This window comes from Puntigrus tetrazona, chromosome 12, assembly GCF_018831695.1.
Source record: "Puntigrus tetrazona isolate hp1 chromosome 12, ASM1883169v1, whole genome shotgun sequence".
NCBI lineage: Eukaryota > Metazoa > Chordata > Actinopteri > Cypriniformes > Cyprinidae > Puntigrus > Puntigrus tetrazona.
The window spans coordinates 8,582,944-8,600,962 of NC_056710.1; the positions used below are offsets into that span (position 1 = coordinate 8,582,944).

At 37.5% G+C, this 18,019-nt stretch overlaps 2 protein-coding genes across 2 annotated transcripts; one reads left to right on the forward strand and one right to left on the reverse strand.

Moving 5' to 3' along the window:
* The first annotated feature begins 574 nt into the window (after positions 1 to 574).
* cdc42ep1a (CDC42 effector protein (Rho GTPase binding) 1a) lies at positions 575 to 9,086 on the forward strand. Its single transcript, XM_043253683.1, has 4 exons — positions 575 to 757; positions 2,970 to 3,400; positions 4,214 to 5,149; positions 6,525 to 9,086. Exons 3-4 carry the CDS (start codon positions 4,696 to 4,698, stop codon positions 7,133 to 7,135), a joined length of 1,065 nt encoding a protein of 354 aa, XP_043109618.1. The 5' UTR covers positions 575 to 757; positions 2,970 to 3,400; positions 4,214 to 4,695; the 3' UTR covers positions 7,136 to 9,086.
* Positions 8,798 to 17,971, reverse strand: sh3bp1 (SH3-domain binding protein 1). The gene is made up of 18 exons (XM_043253682.1): positions 17,750 to 17,971; positions 15,166 to 15,208; positions 14,917 to 15,021; positions 14,225 to 14,301; positions 14,020 to 14,131; positions 13,871 to 13,947; positions 13,675 to 13,762; positions 12,944 to 13,012; positions 12,448 to 12,538; positions 12,214 to 12,350; positions 11,949 to 12,060; positions 11,488 to 11,569; positions 11,327 to 11,407; positions 11,113 to 11,226; positions 10,927 to 11,024; positions 10,507 to 10,636; positions 10,159 to 10,421; positions 8,798 to 10,083 (listed from the first exon to the last, which is right to left on the reverse strand). Exons 1-18 carry the CDS (start codon positions 17,794 to 17,796, stop codon positions 9,800 to 9,802), a joined length of 2,010 nt encoding a protein of 669 aa, XP_043109617.1. The 5' UTR covers positions 17,797 to 17,971; the 3' UTR covers positions 8,798 to 9,799.
* Positions 17,972 to 18,019: the final 48 nt, after the last annotated feature.

Genomic DNA, 18,019 nt, shown 5'->3' on the forward strand with positions numbered 1-18,019 from the left:
TTAATAAAAAGCTTTTTCTGCAAGATATGTTCTAAGTTTTATTCAAGTGCACGGCATTGTAATCCATATAGTGAAAAATACTTTAAATATCTTGCATTTAAAGACTTCACATATTTAAAGACTTCTCAGTTCTCATCAATAGTGATATTTAACACACACACACACACACACACACACACACACACACACATTTTAGGCTTAATATTAAGAAATGTGCATTGTGCACAAGTAGCCTACTCCAAAGTTTAATTTGCCTATAAATAAGTCAAGTGATATGTCAGGCAACATGTTATAATAGATTTTAACTTTACTTAGTATGAACTAAATGTAGCTTAAACATATTATTCTTGCATGTCTGCCAATTGCTATTCAGAAAATACAAATAGGCCTTAGCAAACACAGCTTTAAACGTCAGACATGCAACATTTCAGCACTTAACAAGCGGTAAGCGAAGTTTAAATGTCGGAAAAGTGAAAACTACTGGAGAGAGATAGGCTACACAGACTCGTGGCACTGAACACACTGGGAACATGGAACTTGTCCAGAAGAGTTGGAAATGCCCGCCCCCGATTCTCCCCAGACCAGACCAAACGCGTTTCACTGACACGGAGCTTCACACTGACCGCTGCCTCTCAAACGGGAGACCGTACAAAAGAGAAAAGTTTGATGGTGGACTGCGGGATCCTAACATACGTGGAGATAAATCCCATTCATCGCTTTCTGGGGCGTGATACGCTTCTATTCATCAACCCACGAGGTGAGTCGTGCTTGGTTTACTCAGTTGTAAAATTAACGGCAGATTATTTTTGTCTCAACATTTTGAATGGTCTGTGTCGACTTATTTAAGAGCACGTGAAGTATACTAAATTCGCGTTTTGTTTAGTGCGTACTGTTAACGGCGTAACTGCTGTTCATTTAGTCAGCGAGACGGACTAGTCGTGTGTTATTGTGTGCGTGACGGAGGAAACCTAATCTGTGCTGCTGTAAAATTAGTACGCGCGCTCCACTGCAGCCCGTGCCCGTTATGAGCGTCGATTTTGATTCAATTTATTCTTTATGATACAACAACTCAATTACATGTTGAAATTTAAGGTTTACATACTAGTTAACAAGCTCTATCAAAATTTGGCTTTGGTAACTGATTAGGAAAACATGCGCTTTCTTGCAAATCTATCTTTTGTATGTTAGACTGTACCTTTAAAAAGTGACACTACAAAACTAGGATGACAGTTCAATGAAGCAATGAAATCCAAAGTTCACAAATGACTAGATCAATGGACCGTAGTGAAACATTCGGATCAGCAGCATTGATCTATCCTTGTCCTATATATTTAGTTACTCTGATATGTCGGTGTATTTTGCTTTAACCGAAAATAAAATGTACTTTGCATTACGGGGTGTTGGAGGCTCGTAATCTAGTCTTCATCGGGCCACTGTGCTTTTTTCATTTAGGTTAGGTAGTTGTTTGGTTGAAAGCAATTAGATTGCTAATCAAACCTATAAAAGTGTATATAAGATGATAAAGGGAGTAAAGGCAAGAGTAAAGCAGAAAGAGCCAGCCGCTGTATATTTTCACACAAAACCACTGAGATTGTGTTTGCATTGGTGGTATTTTCCATAAAGGACTCACTCTGCCAGACGGTCATGCTGAGTGCTTTGAGTAAAAATAGGCTATGTTCAGATGATGAAATGAGTATATTTGTAATCATGATTTACGCCTTGGCAGCCCCTTTTTTTCTTTAGACCGCATAAGATGAGAGAAAAAAGTGGAGGTCATTGGGTGAAAAGGAAAAATGAGGCCTTATCTTGAATGTTTGTTCACCTACTTAGTTAAGTTATACAGTAGTTTCGTCTAGCCGATCAAAATGTAGTTTCAGGGGAATGAGAGAAATATTTTAAGAAACACCTTTGGAACCATTTTTTAGTTTAAAAGAGCAAATGTTCAAATCACTTATTTTAATGACATTGTTAATGAATCTGCCTTGGATGGCTGCAAAGACCAAGCGCTATTAAGATCAGACAGATCAACTTTTCTGCCCACATGAAGGAAAGCCGACAGTCCCACAGAGGGAAAGAAGAGAAAAACCCCAAACATGTTTCCAATCTGGGATGTGGGTACAGAACTGGATGTCTGTAATAGACAGAGATGTCTCCCCCAGGAATGCATTCACACATACGGGATCTATTAGACTGCGGTTTATGAGGTGACGTGCGCATCTACTCTCAAACAATGCGCAGACATAATTGCATTGTTTGCATCAACTAAAAACAGCTGCAAGAATTATGAGACAGTGCGTTTGGTTTATTGCTGTTTGTCATGTCAAGAGGCGGCAGCAGCCCTGCTAAATGTCAGCATATTAGTTGGTTATGTTGTGTTTAGCACATTACACAACATATGCCACCAACCATTCCTATTTCTCAGAAGATGTTGGAAAAGATGGTGATGAATGAGGACAGTGTTCCCAAAATAGATTTTGGGCCATAGATCTTGATATGGACACATGTGATTCTATTTTAGACCAATGCTTATTAAATATACCAAATATGAACTTTCAAAAAATTATTAATATTATTTTAGATTTAAAACAATGTTATGTAATACTTTGCACCACCAGTCAAAGGATTGAAATAATTAGGGTGTATTATGTTTTGGAGTTATTTTATGCTTACCGAAGCTGAATTTATTTGACTTAAAATATTATACAAATATAATATAGTATTTTTTTTATCAAATAAAAGCAGCCTTGGTAAGCATAAGATAGTTCTTTCAATAACATAAACCCTAATTGAATAATAAATTAATAAATCTTAATTATCCCAATATGTTAATATTGTATATTACATAAAGCAAAGGCAAAGAATCTTAAATAGGAAAACGATCATAAATATAAGATTCTATACAATATTTTTAGGTCACTAAAAACCGTCACGTGAACTTCTTCACTCCCACCTGTTTCCCTCTTATACAGGACCTTTGTTGATTTTACAAGAACCCTTTCAATCTGGGACGCCTGAGTGGAATAAACCAGCAGAGGGGGATTCCGGGTGAAGAAGGAGAAGAGGGATTAGGGGCTTATCCTGGACATGAACAATCCTTAAGGAGCCTCCGTCTAGCTGTACTATTGCCCAGATTATTACATTTAAGTTATTGCCTTTTAAAGACCCTTTATCTTTCCCGGGGGATTCCTGGCGAGCGGGCCGCTGGATTTGAGTATCTTTAAAATCAGAGGATCAGGAGCAGAAGCCGGTGGGAGTGGAGGAGCATGAGAAGATACAAGCAGGGATAAAGCAACAAGCCTCCCTGTCACCTTACACTTCAGCAGGGTGCAGGTCAAGGGTCACTGAATGAACTTGGATTGGGAAAGAATGCGATCACATTGATTACACAAATTTGATTAAGGTATGTGGCTTCTATACATTTTCAACAGTATAATATTAAATGCTATAGTGTTTTTTTCTAGGCGCAAACAGCACAATGTATTTGATTTATGAGCTGAGAAGTATTCAAGTAAAGGGTTTGGCTAAATAAATTATGCTTATCACACATGGTAAGTCTTAACTTGGTAATTTTGCATGAAGTGTGTTGTGGCAAAGTGCGTTGTGGTTTGAAGAAACGAGACATGAGACTTCACTCCTTTTAAAGTGATTCTCATTACTGTAACTACAGTCAAGCACAAATTAAAAGTCCCAAGATGAAATAAACTACTAATAAAGTCAGACTATGTGTTGTTATGCACATTTTTTGTTAGCTTAAATGTTAGTTACTAATAGTTTACCACATTTTTTTTCTTTTAATCAAATGATTTTGATATGTAAAATATAAAAAATATGTAAAAAGTATTAAGAAAAGTTGCTTTAATAAAAAATATAGCTACGTTTTTCAAATTTGCTGTCATTGTAGTCTAAAATGTAGTCTTAGTGCTTTACATTTACAGTCTGACAGTGGAAACATTCTCTGGTAAACGCACATAACAGGATTTGGTAACAGGATACCCTTAAAGTGAACGACCAAAATACTGTTAGTGCAAGTGAATGTCTGAGGAGTCAGAGCTGAATTTGGGCATTTAAAGGGAACGACACTCAAAAATACAACAATACATTAAAATTTATAAATCTTTACATTCATTTTTACAGCAAAAGTTAGTCCATGTCATCATTTTCTTTTGCCAGCTGAATTGTTTACAGATATTTTGTTAATATTTGCATCTTCCAGAGCATGTAGCAGCAGACTCTCTGGACCTTACTAAAGAAGGAGCACATGGTTTCAGTCCTAAACCACAAAGATATCTGCAGCCCGAGCTGAATTTATTTCTGAGCTGATTTTTTTTCAGAAGCACAAACCCAGAACAACTGTGAAGCCCAGAATCTTTGACCGCATATGCAGCAGAGGTTTTCAGGAATTGGAGTCATGCATATTTTCAGCTCGCATTTATCTTCACAGAATCTTTCTGGATATGAACAAAGACCTATGGCCAAAATGGGACATAGCTGAATGCTTCTGCCTTTTGAGAAACTTCTTAGCAAAAGAAACTTTCCACTCAACTGCAGTTGTCATTTTGCCGGGATATTTTAAAGCTGGAAGGTTGATACGTGTATAGTTAGCTTTTTTACAGTCTTCTCACAATTTTTTAAAACAATTTTTGTGGATATTTTCTTACTGACTCTGGAAATTTGCAGTCCGTACCCAGAGAAGCCATGAACTTGGGCAAGCTCGCTGGCCTGAAGGGCCTGGTTTCCCACTCCTCAGGAAAGCGCAAATTTAAAGGTGACCTCACCCCAGACATGATCAGCCCTCCATTGGGTGACTTCCGCCACACCATGCATGTGGGCCGTGGAGGGGACGTGTTTGGGGACACCTCGTTCCTCAGCAACCATGGTGGAGCAGGAAATAACGCAGATGGAGACTCCTCCTCCACTTCAGAGAAGAATGAGGGATTCTTCTCCCGCACGCTTCGCCATGTCCGCAAGACCCCCGACAGGCCCCGTGGCGGTTCCAAGGATCTTTCGCCTCCACCTCCACCCATTTCTCCAATCATTAAGAATGCCATTTCCCTCCCCCGGCTGGACGTGGACTCACCCAACGGCTGTCCTGTGAAAGTGCTTTTCCCTAGTCCACCCAAAACACCAGACAACTCCACTTACCTCTATGGTAAGTCCGGGATTGTTCATTTTTGCCAGATTTACATTCAGTTGTGGAAACTGAAGTTATGGGCTGTCTGTGTGTGTAGAGAAGTCACTCCAGAAGATACCTAGATGAGATATCTAGAGTTTGAAATCATGAAAATTAATGAAATCCTTATAGAGATTTCTCGTGAGATATTCTGTTCACAAAAATATCCTGAAAAAAGTATTAATAACAGTTTTTACAAAAGAAAATCAGTATACCATTATTATTAATCACTAAGTGTTTTAATAAAATTTTACTTCAGCATGAAATTAGCATATTCGACAGATTTCACAAACAAGAGTGGAGTAATGCTGCTGAAAAGTCAGTTTTGTCGTCACAAAATAAAGAATATTTTATGAAAGAAAAATATTTTTGAAATGTATTTAAATATTGTTCTAATATTATTGTATTATTGGTCAAACTTGATAAGCATAAAAAAAAATTAACAGTAGTTTAAGTAGCGACTCTTTGTTACGCATGTTTTGTCTGGATTAAATATGTTTGTTTGATAGTTTCTGTCATTCGGGGAATCATGAGGAAGATCAAACATAAATTGTTTGATAATCCATCTAAACACCTGTGGCAATCCCAGACTCCTTAGAGCCAGACATTACAGTTCAGCAATCAGCGTCTGCCTCACCCATTCAAATACCTCAAACATGCCTCAATGGCTGCTCTACAGAAGAGCCTGCTCAAATTACCCCCCAAACATACCAAATGCAAAGCCAAACAGTCCGATTAGGTTAATTATCAATGTACGGAAAGTTTTAGTAAGCGAATCTCAGTGTTTAATTCAGCTGACTGAATGACTCACTGAAGTCTGAAGGCTATAATGCTGTTCTGACCGGGAGCTATGAATGAGATGTTTTAGTGTTGAGCACACATCCCGTTTTAAGAGCCCTGTTTTCAATCATGTGAAGAGTTTCTGTATCCACAATTTTCCTGTAATTTGTAATCTCTGCCAAGTGCACACTGTTACAGAGCTCTTTGTGCTCAGAAACACAAATCTTAAAAGGACAGTTCACCTAAAATGAAAATTCTGTTTTTCCAAACCTATATGACATTCTTTCTTCAGTGTAACACAAAAGAAGATATTCTGAAGATATTTTCATCTGTATTCATCCATTTAAAGGGGTCCAAAATCGGACCCCATGACTTTTATTATATGGACACATACACTGAGACATGTGAGTAAATGATGACAAAATCTTATTTTTGGGGCGAACTATCCCTCTAAGGCAGAAATGATTTGTTGTTTATGCTGTAGTCCAGGAAGTGTTAAATGCAATGTACTGGTTCTCACTGCCCTCTGTTGGTCAAACTTACAAGCAATAACAATTTGTTCTTTGTTTTGCAGGTTTGGAGTCTGGCTTTGTAACCTTGCCGAGACTGTCCCGCACTGAGCGTCCAGCCCAGGGCAGTTCTTCCTCAGCCTGCCCGCCTGAAATCCACAGAGGCTCTCTCACAGACACTGGTATCCCGTCCTTCCCCTGCTCAGACTCCATCAGTCCCTCTGACTCCATGAACTCCTTCACACTTGATCTGGGCCCTTCCCTCATGTCTGAAGTCTTTGCCATGATTGACAGCCCTGTGTGTGAAAAGGCCGATCCCATCAGTGAAAAAACACAGTCCACCGATGATAACTCCGAAGTGGACTCGGACGCAACCACGTCCTTGGTGGACTCTCTCCTGAGAGAAGACGACGACGGTAGGACACGCTTGTATGGAGGAGAGTGGAAGCATTCAGACTTTGTAAATGGTGAGTCACCCAAAAAACCCATGCTGGGGGACCGGATGCGCTCCTTCTCCATTGAGGATCACGGCATGGAGCCGGAACGTTTCCAGAGGGCTGCTGATGTGCTGGCACGTCACTACGGGAGTGGAGGACTCAGGAATACAAACACCAACAACTCTCATAGGAGAGGACCATACAGCTATCCTGATGAAGAAGAAGAAATCAAAGTCTAACACTATGAGATGCCTCAGGTCTAAATCGCAGAGCACATTTAAATGGATAGTTCAGCCAAAAACGTCTTAATTTCTTCAGCCTCATGTTGTTCCAAACCTGATTCTTTCCTTTGTGATATAATTAAAAGTAGTTTCAAAGAATGCCACTTTTTCATTTTAATGTAATTGAATGAGGACTGGGCCTATTAAGCTCCATAACTTTAAAAACACCAAGAAAGTATCATAGATGCAGTTCAGAGTTTTCTGAAAGCATTTTAGAGTACAGTGAGGATCAAACCAAAATTCCAAGAAGTTATTATTGAAGTGATTATGTTCTTTTCTTCTGGGCTGTGAACTGAATTACCGAGTCATTCGAGCAGCAAATCAGTTCTGGTTCAATTTCGAACGAATCATCCAGACTGGTTTTCTGTATTGGATAAGCATAATGATAATAAAGATAATGGTGACAATTTTTTCAGAAATATGACATTATAACTACTAGAACAGATGTCAATGAAAAACAAAAATAAATAATAATGTAAATGGATGTTCCATCTAAAAATAAAAAACAATTGTAAATTCACCCGCATGTCAATCCAAAAACTGACTTTCGTTCTTCTGTAGAACACTAGAAGATCATTTCATGTAAAAAGTACAACATACAGTAAAAGTCAGTGGAGTTCAAATTGTTGTTTGGTTTCTAATGTTCATCAAAATCCCTTAGTCCTGCAGAAGACAGAAATGCTTGGAGAGTTGAGAATGACATGATGGGTAGAGTGTCCCTTGAAAAGCAATTAAATAATAAATTAGAAATGTAACGTCATAATGAAATCTGCTCTGTTTCTCACAGAAAGCTATTGCATGATTCCAGAGGACTACCTACAACCCTCAAGTCAATTGGATCGCTTTTATAAAACTTTTGGTGCTTTTTTTTATTAAAGTTTTTGAAATGGCAGCCCAGGTTCTTATTAAAATTAATTTCATGAAAAAAGCACCAACATTAAACGTCTAAAATGTTTGTTACACAAAGGAGGCTCATAATGACATGAGAGTGATGACTGAATTATAATTTTTGGATGAACTATTCCTTTAAAACTATTTCTAAATTTTGCAATGGGGAAAATGAAGGTGAATTAACTATTATTTACGCCTATGCCGATGGTGTTTTATAGAAAGTATTACAAACAAAAAGAATTACCTGCCATATGAGTGAATCTACATTTTGCAAATATTAAGCAAGAACATTCTCTAGTATTGGCATCTTGAATTTTCTCCTATGTTTGATCCTACCATCTCATCCTTACCCAAACATTAGCTTTTATCCAGGGAAATAAAACCTGCCACGGTTGCTCTGTAATGCACAGTAAACACAGCTAGCTATACAATGGTAACAATATGCCATTAAAATATGCAATATTTTAGTTTACAATATTTAGATTTCAAGTAAACCTATGCAATGTACAGTGGTGATACCATGTAAAATACAGACATATACCTGCTAGCAATCTTGTATCTACTACTCAAAACACTTTACATTTTGCATTCATGTAGTTTTAATAGCTCATTGTTGCAGTAGAATTATTTTCTGAGAAACCGGCGAACAAGAAATATTGGTCACTGCGATGCACGAAACTGTGATGTGCTTTATGTTTTCACATCAGTACAAAACAACAGCAGCCATACTGTCATTTATCTTTTCTTTATTACATGATAAATACCTTAAGATCAACACAGTATACAGTAATATTATATGATGTCCACCAGCTTTTATCAATGTATTATGGAATTATGATTAAATATTAATATGAATTTTATTTGAATTTGTTTCTGACAGAGGAGTTGACCTCTCCGTTCCCTTAATCACAATATAATATGTACATACTGTACGTATGTGCGGCTTTGCACAAGAAAGTTGCAAAATAGCAATGTATGTTACCTGCAATGTTTTCATTAAAATAAGCTATGAACAACATCAGCCTTAAAATGCTTTAACAAGAGTGAGCATGGCGTTTCAAATGTCATGCTTTAGAATAAGCTTATATATAAATAGCTAATGTGAAGCGTGTCAGTACGCCCAAACTAAAACCAAAGGAAGTCAGATTATATTGTGTTTAGCAGTTCTCAAACCCGTATTCTCTAGAGCAGACATACACTTTCGTTCAGAGGTTTGGACAATTTTTAAAGAAATGAATCCTTCATATTCAGGATGCATTAATCTGATCAAAAGTAAAGTAAAACAAATAAAAACAAATGCTGTTTTTCTGATCTATGTATCACCAAAAAAATATTAAACAGCACAAAATTCATAATAAAAATGTTTCTTGAGCACCAAATCAGATATTAAAACTATTTCTGTGGTATCATTTGACACTGAAGACCGAAATAATGCCTGCTGAGAAGTCATTCCAGGAATAAATTACATTTTGAGACATATTAAAAATGTAAAAGTCATTTTAAATTGTAATACTATTTATAACATTACTGTTTTTACTGTATTTTGTTCGAATTAATGTAGTCTTGGTAAGCATAAGACACTTAATATTTGTAAAAATCTTACAGACCTCAAACTTTTGAACACTAGTGTATTAAAACACTGCTTAAAAGCTTAACCAAAAGATACTGCACTCGAGGAAGTGATATAAACTATTAGATGTCAAAACAAACCAGTGCTTTTTCCCAGTCAACTCACTGAGCTGGAGTGGAGAGCTGCTTGTTCAGTGCTTGGGGTGGTTGTGGAGGAGGAACTTTAGGTCTTCTGCCTTGGGGCTTCTTTTGTCCCCCTTCAGGCAATGTGGGCAATGGCGCTTGGGTGGTTTCGGGCTTGGGTAGAGGTGGTGGTTTCATTTCAGAGCCTCTCGGCAGAGGAACAGGGAATGCTCTCGTCTGGGCTGCTGGGAAAGAGCCTGCCTGGCTCAGAAGAGGGCCTTTGGGAAGGTTTGGCGCCTTGTGCTGGATGAAAGACCTCCTTGCTGCAGAAAACAAGTGGAAATGCAGTTTCTACCACAGTAAGACAGTACAAAAAGCATCTGTGATCACCAACATACGTTTGTAAGGAGCAGTGATCTTCAGCGTTGGCTCCTGGGAGGGCGGGTCCTGAGTTGGCTCTGATTGGATGGAGCATGGCGTCTTAGCCTGTGATTGGCTGTGAGCTTGTACAGGAGTGTAACGAGGAAGTGACGAAGGCATTTGATTCTGTGTAGGCGGTTGAGCAGATGGATTAGAATCAATGTTGTCCCACACAACAGCATCGCGGTTCACCTGAGATTTCACAATGACTGTCACCCCAAGGTCCTCAGATGATGCTGAGCTGAAATAAGAGGGAAAAAAAATGACTTAATTAGTCTCATTAGTAGAAAGACTCAAGCATAAAAATCACAAAGGCGGTGAACTACCTGTCAGTTTTTGATAGGGATGGTCGACCAGAAGAGAAAGGGGGAGAGAGTGAGATGCTGTCAGAAAGAGGTCTCTGGGATGTTTTTGGGACTGGGCTTTCGAGAGGTTCTGGCACCTCAAAATCAGCATCTAAGAAATTAAGGACGTTTGTGTTTAAATATTTTTATTAGAAATTTCACAAAATAAAATTCTTTGCACTTTTCACTTTCAATTGTAAACATGCAAACCTGTCATTAAAATATCTAAACAGGAGGTACTTCAAGCAAGTATTTTCTGTCTAAGAGGTTTGGCTGACAAAAGAAGTTTGAGAATCTCAGCATTAAAGAATGAGCAGAAATGAAATCCTGTATGTAATAAGGTCATTTATTGTTTTTTTTTTACCTCATTAAAAACAACAGTGAACCATTAATTACGGTTACCTTCGGGGAAGAGGCTCTTGGAATGCTGTATAAGCGGCTCTATGACTGTCACAACTTGCACCGAAGAGGCAGATGCCATGTCCAGCAATGACGTCTCTCTGAAAAAAACGGAAAGTTAAATTCTAAGAGATTACGTTTTAAATGCATAATTTAGTCTGGATTAGTGTTTGTGTGTGCTATACTGACTCCTCACAGCGAGGCCACAGTAGATTAGGCCCGAGCACTATGGCAATATTACTAGGGGTCATCTTGTTCACAGCTTGCTGCTCTGACAGATGTGACAGGAACTGGACAAGGTATCTGATGGAGAGAGAGGTAAGTCAAAGATAGACAGAGACTGAATGTGAGACGTGAAAATGTTTGAGGTGGATATAAATCATTCAATGTTGAAACAACATACCTGAGGTTGTTATAATTTTCTGTAGGAAGTTTTTGCAACGCTGTCCGCAACTGCTTTAATTTTTCATCTGTTTCCTTTTCTCTAACAAATATATTAAAGGCAATTTAAATGATTTTCACACCATCCATACAGAAATAAACAAACTACATGTACAGACTTACGCTGCAGCTTTGAACCAGTCATTATATAACTCAAACGTCATGAGCGGTTCAGGCAACTCTCTCAAATAACACTTAAGAGCCCCTGCGAAGACAGTACAAACAAAACAGCGTTGATGCTTAAGCATGCTTAAGCTGCATTTAATAATTTTTAGACAATCCCCATTTATTATTAGTGTAGAAAAAGAACAGCTTGGACAATCTGCGGAAGTTCTTTTTTCGTTTTCTATGCAAGTTTGAAACAACGTGAAAATATGATGGCTGAAATGTTCCTGTAATAGACAACGAGGTCATAGCAACACATCTAGGGTTTTTTAGACACTGCAGTTTGTGACCTTAACCACATATCGCAAACTTATTCAGGGTGACACAAAGCATTTATCCCATAATTGTCAACTAACACTAAACTCATACAAACAAAATTACTGTCGCATAAAACACACAAATAAGTTACTATGGCTCACCTGCCACAGCATGTGGGTCATAGCTGAACTCATTTTGGTCAACAGTACCAGAATCCAGGCAGCTTTTCAGTTTCTTTACAACAGATGCAGCAGCTGCTAGCCTGAACAAACCCTGATGTAAAGATAGATAGTGAGAGATTGTTAAGATGAGAGTGGAGAAGTGAAACACTATAATGATGATACTGGGTATGCAGTTATGTGGGTGTGCAATTATATGTGTGTAAGTGCAGATGTGGCTTTTAAAAAAGCACATTTGAGTTCTCACCTCTTCCTTGAGTCCTGTACGTATCAGCATGCTCACACACTCCTCAATAGGGACAGCGATTTTTCTTCCACAGCTCTCGAGGTGAGACAGCAGAGGCTCTCCAAAAACCTTTTTCTCTAATGAACTCACTTGGGGCTCTTCAAACAGACAAATATACATTTCAAAGATGCGATAATGCTGCTGTCTGATTAGACATTTTAATCACTGTTCATCACCCTTTTCACCTCTGCTCACCTGTGTGGCTGTGACTCTCTTTGAGCTCTGTTATGTTTCTCTCCAGGAATTCATATGAAGCCTTGTGATATTCAGCTTGTAGCTCTAGAAGCTGTCAGAACGGCAAAAAAACTTAAAGCTTAAACATATTTTTTCCCTCCTTGACTGGCTGAAAACTATCCAAGGAGTCATCCCATGTCAACTGAATGGGAAAATTTTTACACATAGATATAATAGAAAAAACATTAAATGTCATATATATAAAAAGTAAAAAGTCCATACACACTTAGTTTTTATATGCATTGTTTATTAGTTTTTTTTATCCTCCTTTCCTATCAAAATGCTTGCTATGGATGTGAAAGTGCAGAAAATTTAACCACATCCAAATTTTTCACAGTGTGTGAACATGATTAACACAACGTAAAGTGGTATTTATTTTTTATTATTTGTTTTTTGCTGATGGGCCTTTGGGGCCGCAAATGGTTGGGAAACACTGAGTAAGGACATAGGTACTCACACGGATGAAGTAGCTGGCGTACTCATCTTCTTTAGTGGCAAAATGATAGAGGTCTGCAGAGTACTGATCCTGAGAAAAGAAAAATGCATTGTTTTATTGATTTCCATGTATTCCTCGAATGCACCTAGATCTCTTCTGAGGAAATCACACGTTTCATGTTGACTCAGCAACCCAAACATGTTTACTGACTTTTTCCACAATACATAGTAACACGTATTTAAGCATCCCATGTTAGAACAATCTAAAAGACATCGTCTTTGGTTTTGGTTTGAGATCAGCTAGCAGGAAGCATTAGGTTATAAAATGAGAATGACAAAATCTAGTCCAACTATGAGAGCTCTCAGAATAGTTTTAGCACATTATATAAATATGTATTTGCTAAAGTATTGTTCAAGTATGGGCTTGCTACAGCCAGTAGATACACAAACATGCTACTGTGAACATGTAAGAAATGCTGCTACTGTGGCTGCATGCATAGGCATACATAAATCTCGCAGCAGATCTAGACAGGTGGAGCTGGGGGAGGTGGAGGGTTCATAGGAAACACTGAACCAGATTATTTAAATGCTGAACTGAACTAATTAGGTGCACAAACAGGCAAGTCTACTTGTACCATGTAGTAAATCATGTTATTGGGACATCTAGAGTTTCATGACTGAACTAGATATTAAATCGGCCACAATGGTAAACATTTGTGTCTAATGAATAAGCAAACTTTATCTAAGCATAACCTTTATAGACTCCAGTCTTCTCCAGGCCTCTTCTACATCCTCTCTTAGTCCGTCTTGCTTGGCCTGTGGGCCTGTGCTGGCCTGAGATCTGAAATCATGACACAGATTGCAGAAATGTTCATAACACAATCTTCATAAAAGAGGATCATAAAGATATGAAGGTGTGACGTTTGACGTTTAAACATATTGTGGTCACCTGACTCGAGCATTACTCCAGTCTGTTGTAAGTTTAGCAAACTGTTTCTTGTTTTTTAAGATCTCTGGCAAGTCCTCCTGCATGGATAACATAGGTCATTAATACTGCCTGTTACAGTTCATATAGTTTGGAAGTAAGAAAAAAACTACCTCACTAAGCTTATTCAGAGGCACAAGAACTTCTTTTTCCAACTTCATCTCAAAGTCAGCCAGAGTCCGTGCCAGGAAATTTTGCATAAAGCAGCACATTTCCAGAACTTTTCTGCGGGAAAGATCAGGTGTGTAAAGGGTGTATATCCAAGGCAACTGTGCTATATTGTGCTATATTCACACAATGTTATATTAAAATATTCACCTTATGGAGGAATCACCATCAAAATCCTTAAAGCTCTCAGCCATACTGACAGACAGCATCATGAGGGGTAACTTTTTCTAAAAGTATGAATGAATAATGTAAGTGAGTAAATATTGAGGAAGTATTGCTGACTTAATTTTTGATAGTTCTGCTTTAGAACTATTGATTTACATTAGTTTGTAAATTAGTTTTGGGTTTCACAATACAAGGAAGAAAAAATGGCAAAACTGAGCAGCCTGGGTAGGTTTTTCACACAGAATCTTGTTTTTCAAAGAAAAAAAAAAAGGAATAATGTTCTCGAGGGGAAAAATGAAGGCTTGTATTTAGCACTTATGAACAGCTGCCACACATTCAAAGCATATCCAATGCTTTTTTGTCCAGACATAATCCTCCACATATACAGACAAAACGAAAACCTCTGAAGACCGATTCAGGGACTCTCCATCAGCAATTTGGGATTAGGTTTCTTAACAAAATGGTTGGCCAAGACTATTGGAAGAAATCCCACCTCCATCCAGTGTGATGGTGGTCCATGTAGATGAACTTCACAGCCACAGCATTTGATCATATGACCATTACATTTGTCTTTTTGAACGTTACTTACTTTTCATATACAGCAACAGCTTAATCGGCTTCAAAATCTCGTTCCAACACATTTAAAAACCACATGATTAAATAGGAGGTCAGCTTACCATCCTTCTCTCTGAGTCCAGTCCCTGCTGACTCTGCAGGCAGCCTACCAGCTTCTTGTAGATGATCTGGGCAGCTTTCTTTGCTGGCTCCACACGCTGTTCAACCTTAAAGCAACCAGATGGAGCATTCATTAACGGGGCCCTGTATTCTTATTTTGTTAGCACAGCTCGTGTGTATGTAGGCATCTCAAAAACTGTGCCAAGTGCAGATTTATTAGCTAAGGTTTAATACTGGTGCAAATGCCTCACCAAAACAAGATCCTCTGTGAGAAGATCAGTTGCATCCTGCGACCTGCAGTAAATCAAGAATTACCTTAGACATTACATACATAAGACAGAGGGCAAGCTCCATGATGCTGCAGCTGTGTCGATATTTTGACCAACAGCACAACTGTAATTGTAATATGTAATGATTTAATGACTGACTCGTTTGAAAAAATTACTGATTCATATGCATACTAATATTTAATAAGTGAAAAATATTATTTCAGGATAGAATGTCCAAATTTTCAGAGTTCATAAAATAGTAGACAAGAACTACATAGACAACCAGCAACTTCCAGCAAAATGCATCTACTTTACTATTCCCTAAGGCCCTGGGAGAGTAGTGAATGGCAGTGGCGCTGACGTTGTGGTTATATGATGATAACAACATGACTATGTGCTGTATTGAGATTTAATTCCTGCTACACACATTCACATACAGACTTCATTTTATTTATCTTTTTTAATGAAAGCATTTTGCGATTTTTGATGCAGCTAGTGTTTCTGAACAAATCAGCGTGTATAACCAAATGCATAATCATTTGATGACTAATTCACAAAGATAGACACTTTTAGACTGATGCAAATAGTGTATCCTCTTGAAATGCTACTTAGCGATCACATTAAAGGTCGTTTAAATGCATTTGACTCATAAAGAGAATGCTTAAGTAATCAAATAAAAAATTACAAAAGAGGGTCAGCGGAAGTATCAGTAGCTATTTTAAAACTAGCTAGCTTGTATCAAAACAGCAAAAAAAAAAAATATAATATATATATATATATATATATATATATATATATATATAAAAAATCTTGATTAAGGACTGCATCCTTCACTTTTCCTTACTTCCTCCTTATTCTACCTTGTACTTTTCTGAACGATGTCAGAAACATTGTATTGCTAGCACTTCTTGTGTGTATTGCAATGCTAAATAAATCAATTTTAATAATAAACGTAATTTTTCTAGCAAAAGCCGTGACTGAAAGCAGCTTAAACTAAACTTGGAGAGCCAAGGCTGTTGTAGAAAACAGGCCAAAGTGGGTAGAGGGGAAGTGGACTGAAGGCCATTTTACTCTCTCGCTTTTAACCACAACCTGCATGTATAATATAGCGCTAGATTCACAGATACTAGATACTAGATACACAGATCATAATTTCTAGCCTGAAATGGTAACACTTCACAATAAGGTACATAGTTAACAACATTAGTTAACATGCACTAAAAACGAACAATACGTCTACAGCATTTATTAATCTTAGTCAATGCTAATTTCAGCATTTACTAATGCATTATTAAAATCACACGTTGTGTTCGTTAACATCCGTTACCACGCTGTGAGCAAACATAAACTATGAAATATTATTAACTAACATTACCATTAAGATTAATAATAATAAATATATTGTTCATTGTTTGTTTTTGCTAGTTAACCCATTAACAAATTTTAACAACTGACACCTTATTGTAAGTGTTACCCCTGAAATATCATCGCAGAGGCAGATGAACAAGAGATGTCATTTGCTACATTTGCAAGACGTCCAAAAAAAAAAAACCCACTGAGAAGCAATTTTGAAGCAGTGACCAGGTTACACTACGATTGCATCAGATTTTCTTATTATTTCTGTATTTTAACGTCTTATTAGTCTGTGAAAAGGATATGACGTTAATCGTTACAGCTTAGAAATCTTGTGTAACATTATAAATTTGCCACCACAAAAGTATTATTCCTTCAAAATAATAACATCACTTTACTGGCACCCAACTTTTGAACTCTATAGTGTACATTTTATACATAAATTGCAAAATACTTGCCGTTTGATCGCTGGCTTTATTTTATTGTGGATTGTATAGGCTGTTCAATAGGACCAAAACAAGCGCATGCAGTACGTGGTATACATTTTCAACTTCAAAGGTCACAAAAACAATTTTATCAGCGTGGTATTGTCTCTGCTTTGAGTCTAGGGTTAAGAAGTTTATTAATATCCTGTTAACGTCACGTCATAGCGCAGGCTGCAAGACTAGCATCTTGTTTGCAACCTGCACCTCCACCCTCACAAACTGACACCTTTTACCGTGACCTCTTTCGAGACAATCACCTAATCACTGACATGTTAACTAGACTCTACACAATAATAAATATATGGGGAGCATGTGTCAAATTATATATTAAGCTAGGCGCAGAGAGCGGAAATATAAATGAAATCTAAAATCTAATATTGGTACACGTTGTTTAAAGGAGATTTTATTTTTAGGCCTAAACGAAGGTCGAACAGAAAATACATTTCCTGGTTAATGCAGAAAAGAAGTTCTACAGTTATATACATATCGGTTAATTAACAATTATACTGCTATCGAATTAATGTTTTCACCACAACAGAAATATGAAACTAATCACCTTCTTCATTTCAGACTAAGTGACACCACAAAAGCTTATCAATAATAATATTTTGTTTTGTTACAAAAGATGCATAAAAACAGTCACTTGGTCACATGTAGTGTCATTCCAGTAACACAGTCACATAAAACGCCACAAACATAGTCTGAAAGCAACAAATGAAAGTACTTACTTCCCCCCATTTCCAAATTGTTTTAAGATGTTAAACTGCTTTAGCATGATTGTGAAGAATCTGTCGCCTTTAAGTCCTTGTTTCGTACATGCAAGGTCAAGAGTATATTAGTTTCATTTGATAAAAAATGTTGCTCTCTGAAGTCAGTAAACAAGCATGTCATTCGGACTTGTGTCAGCAAGAGTCTCGGCTTGACTGTTTCACATTTTGTGCACACACCTCACCGACTCAGAGAAAGAGGAAGTTACCAAATGCATAAGAGGAAAGACA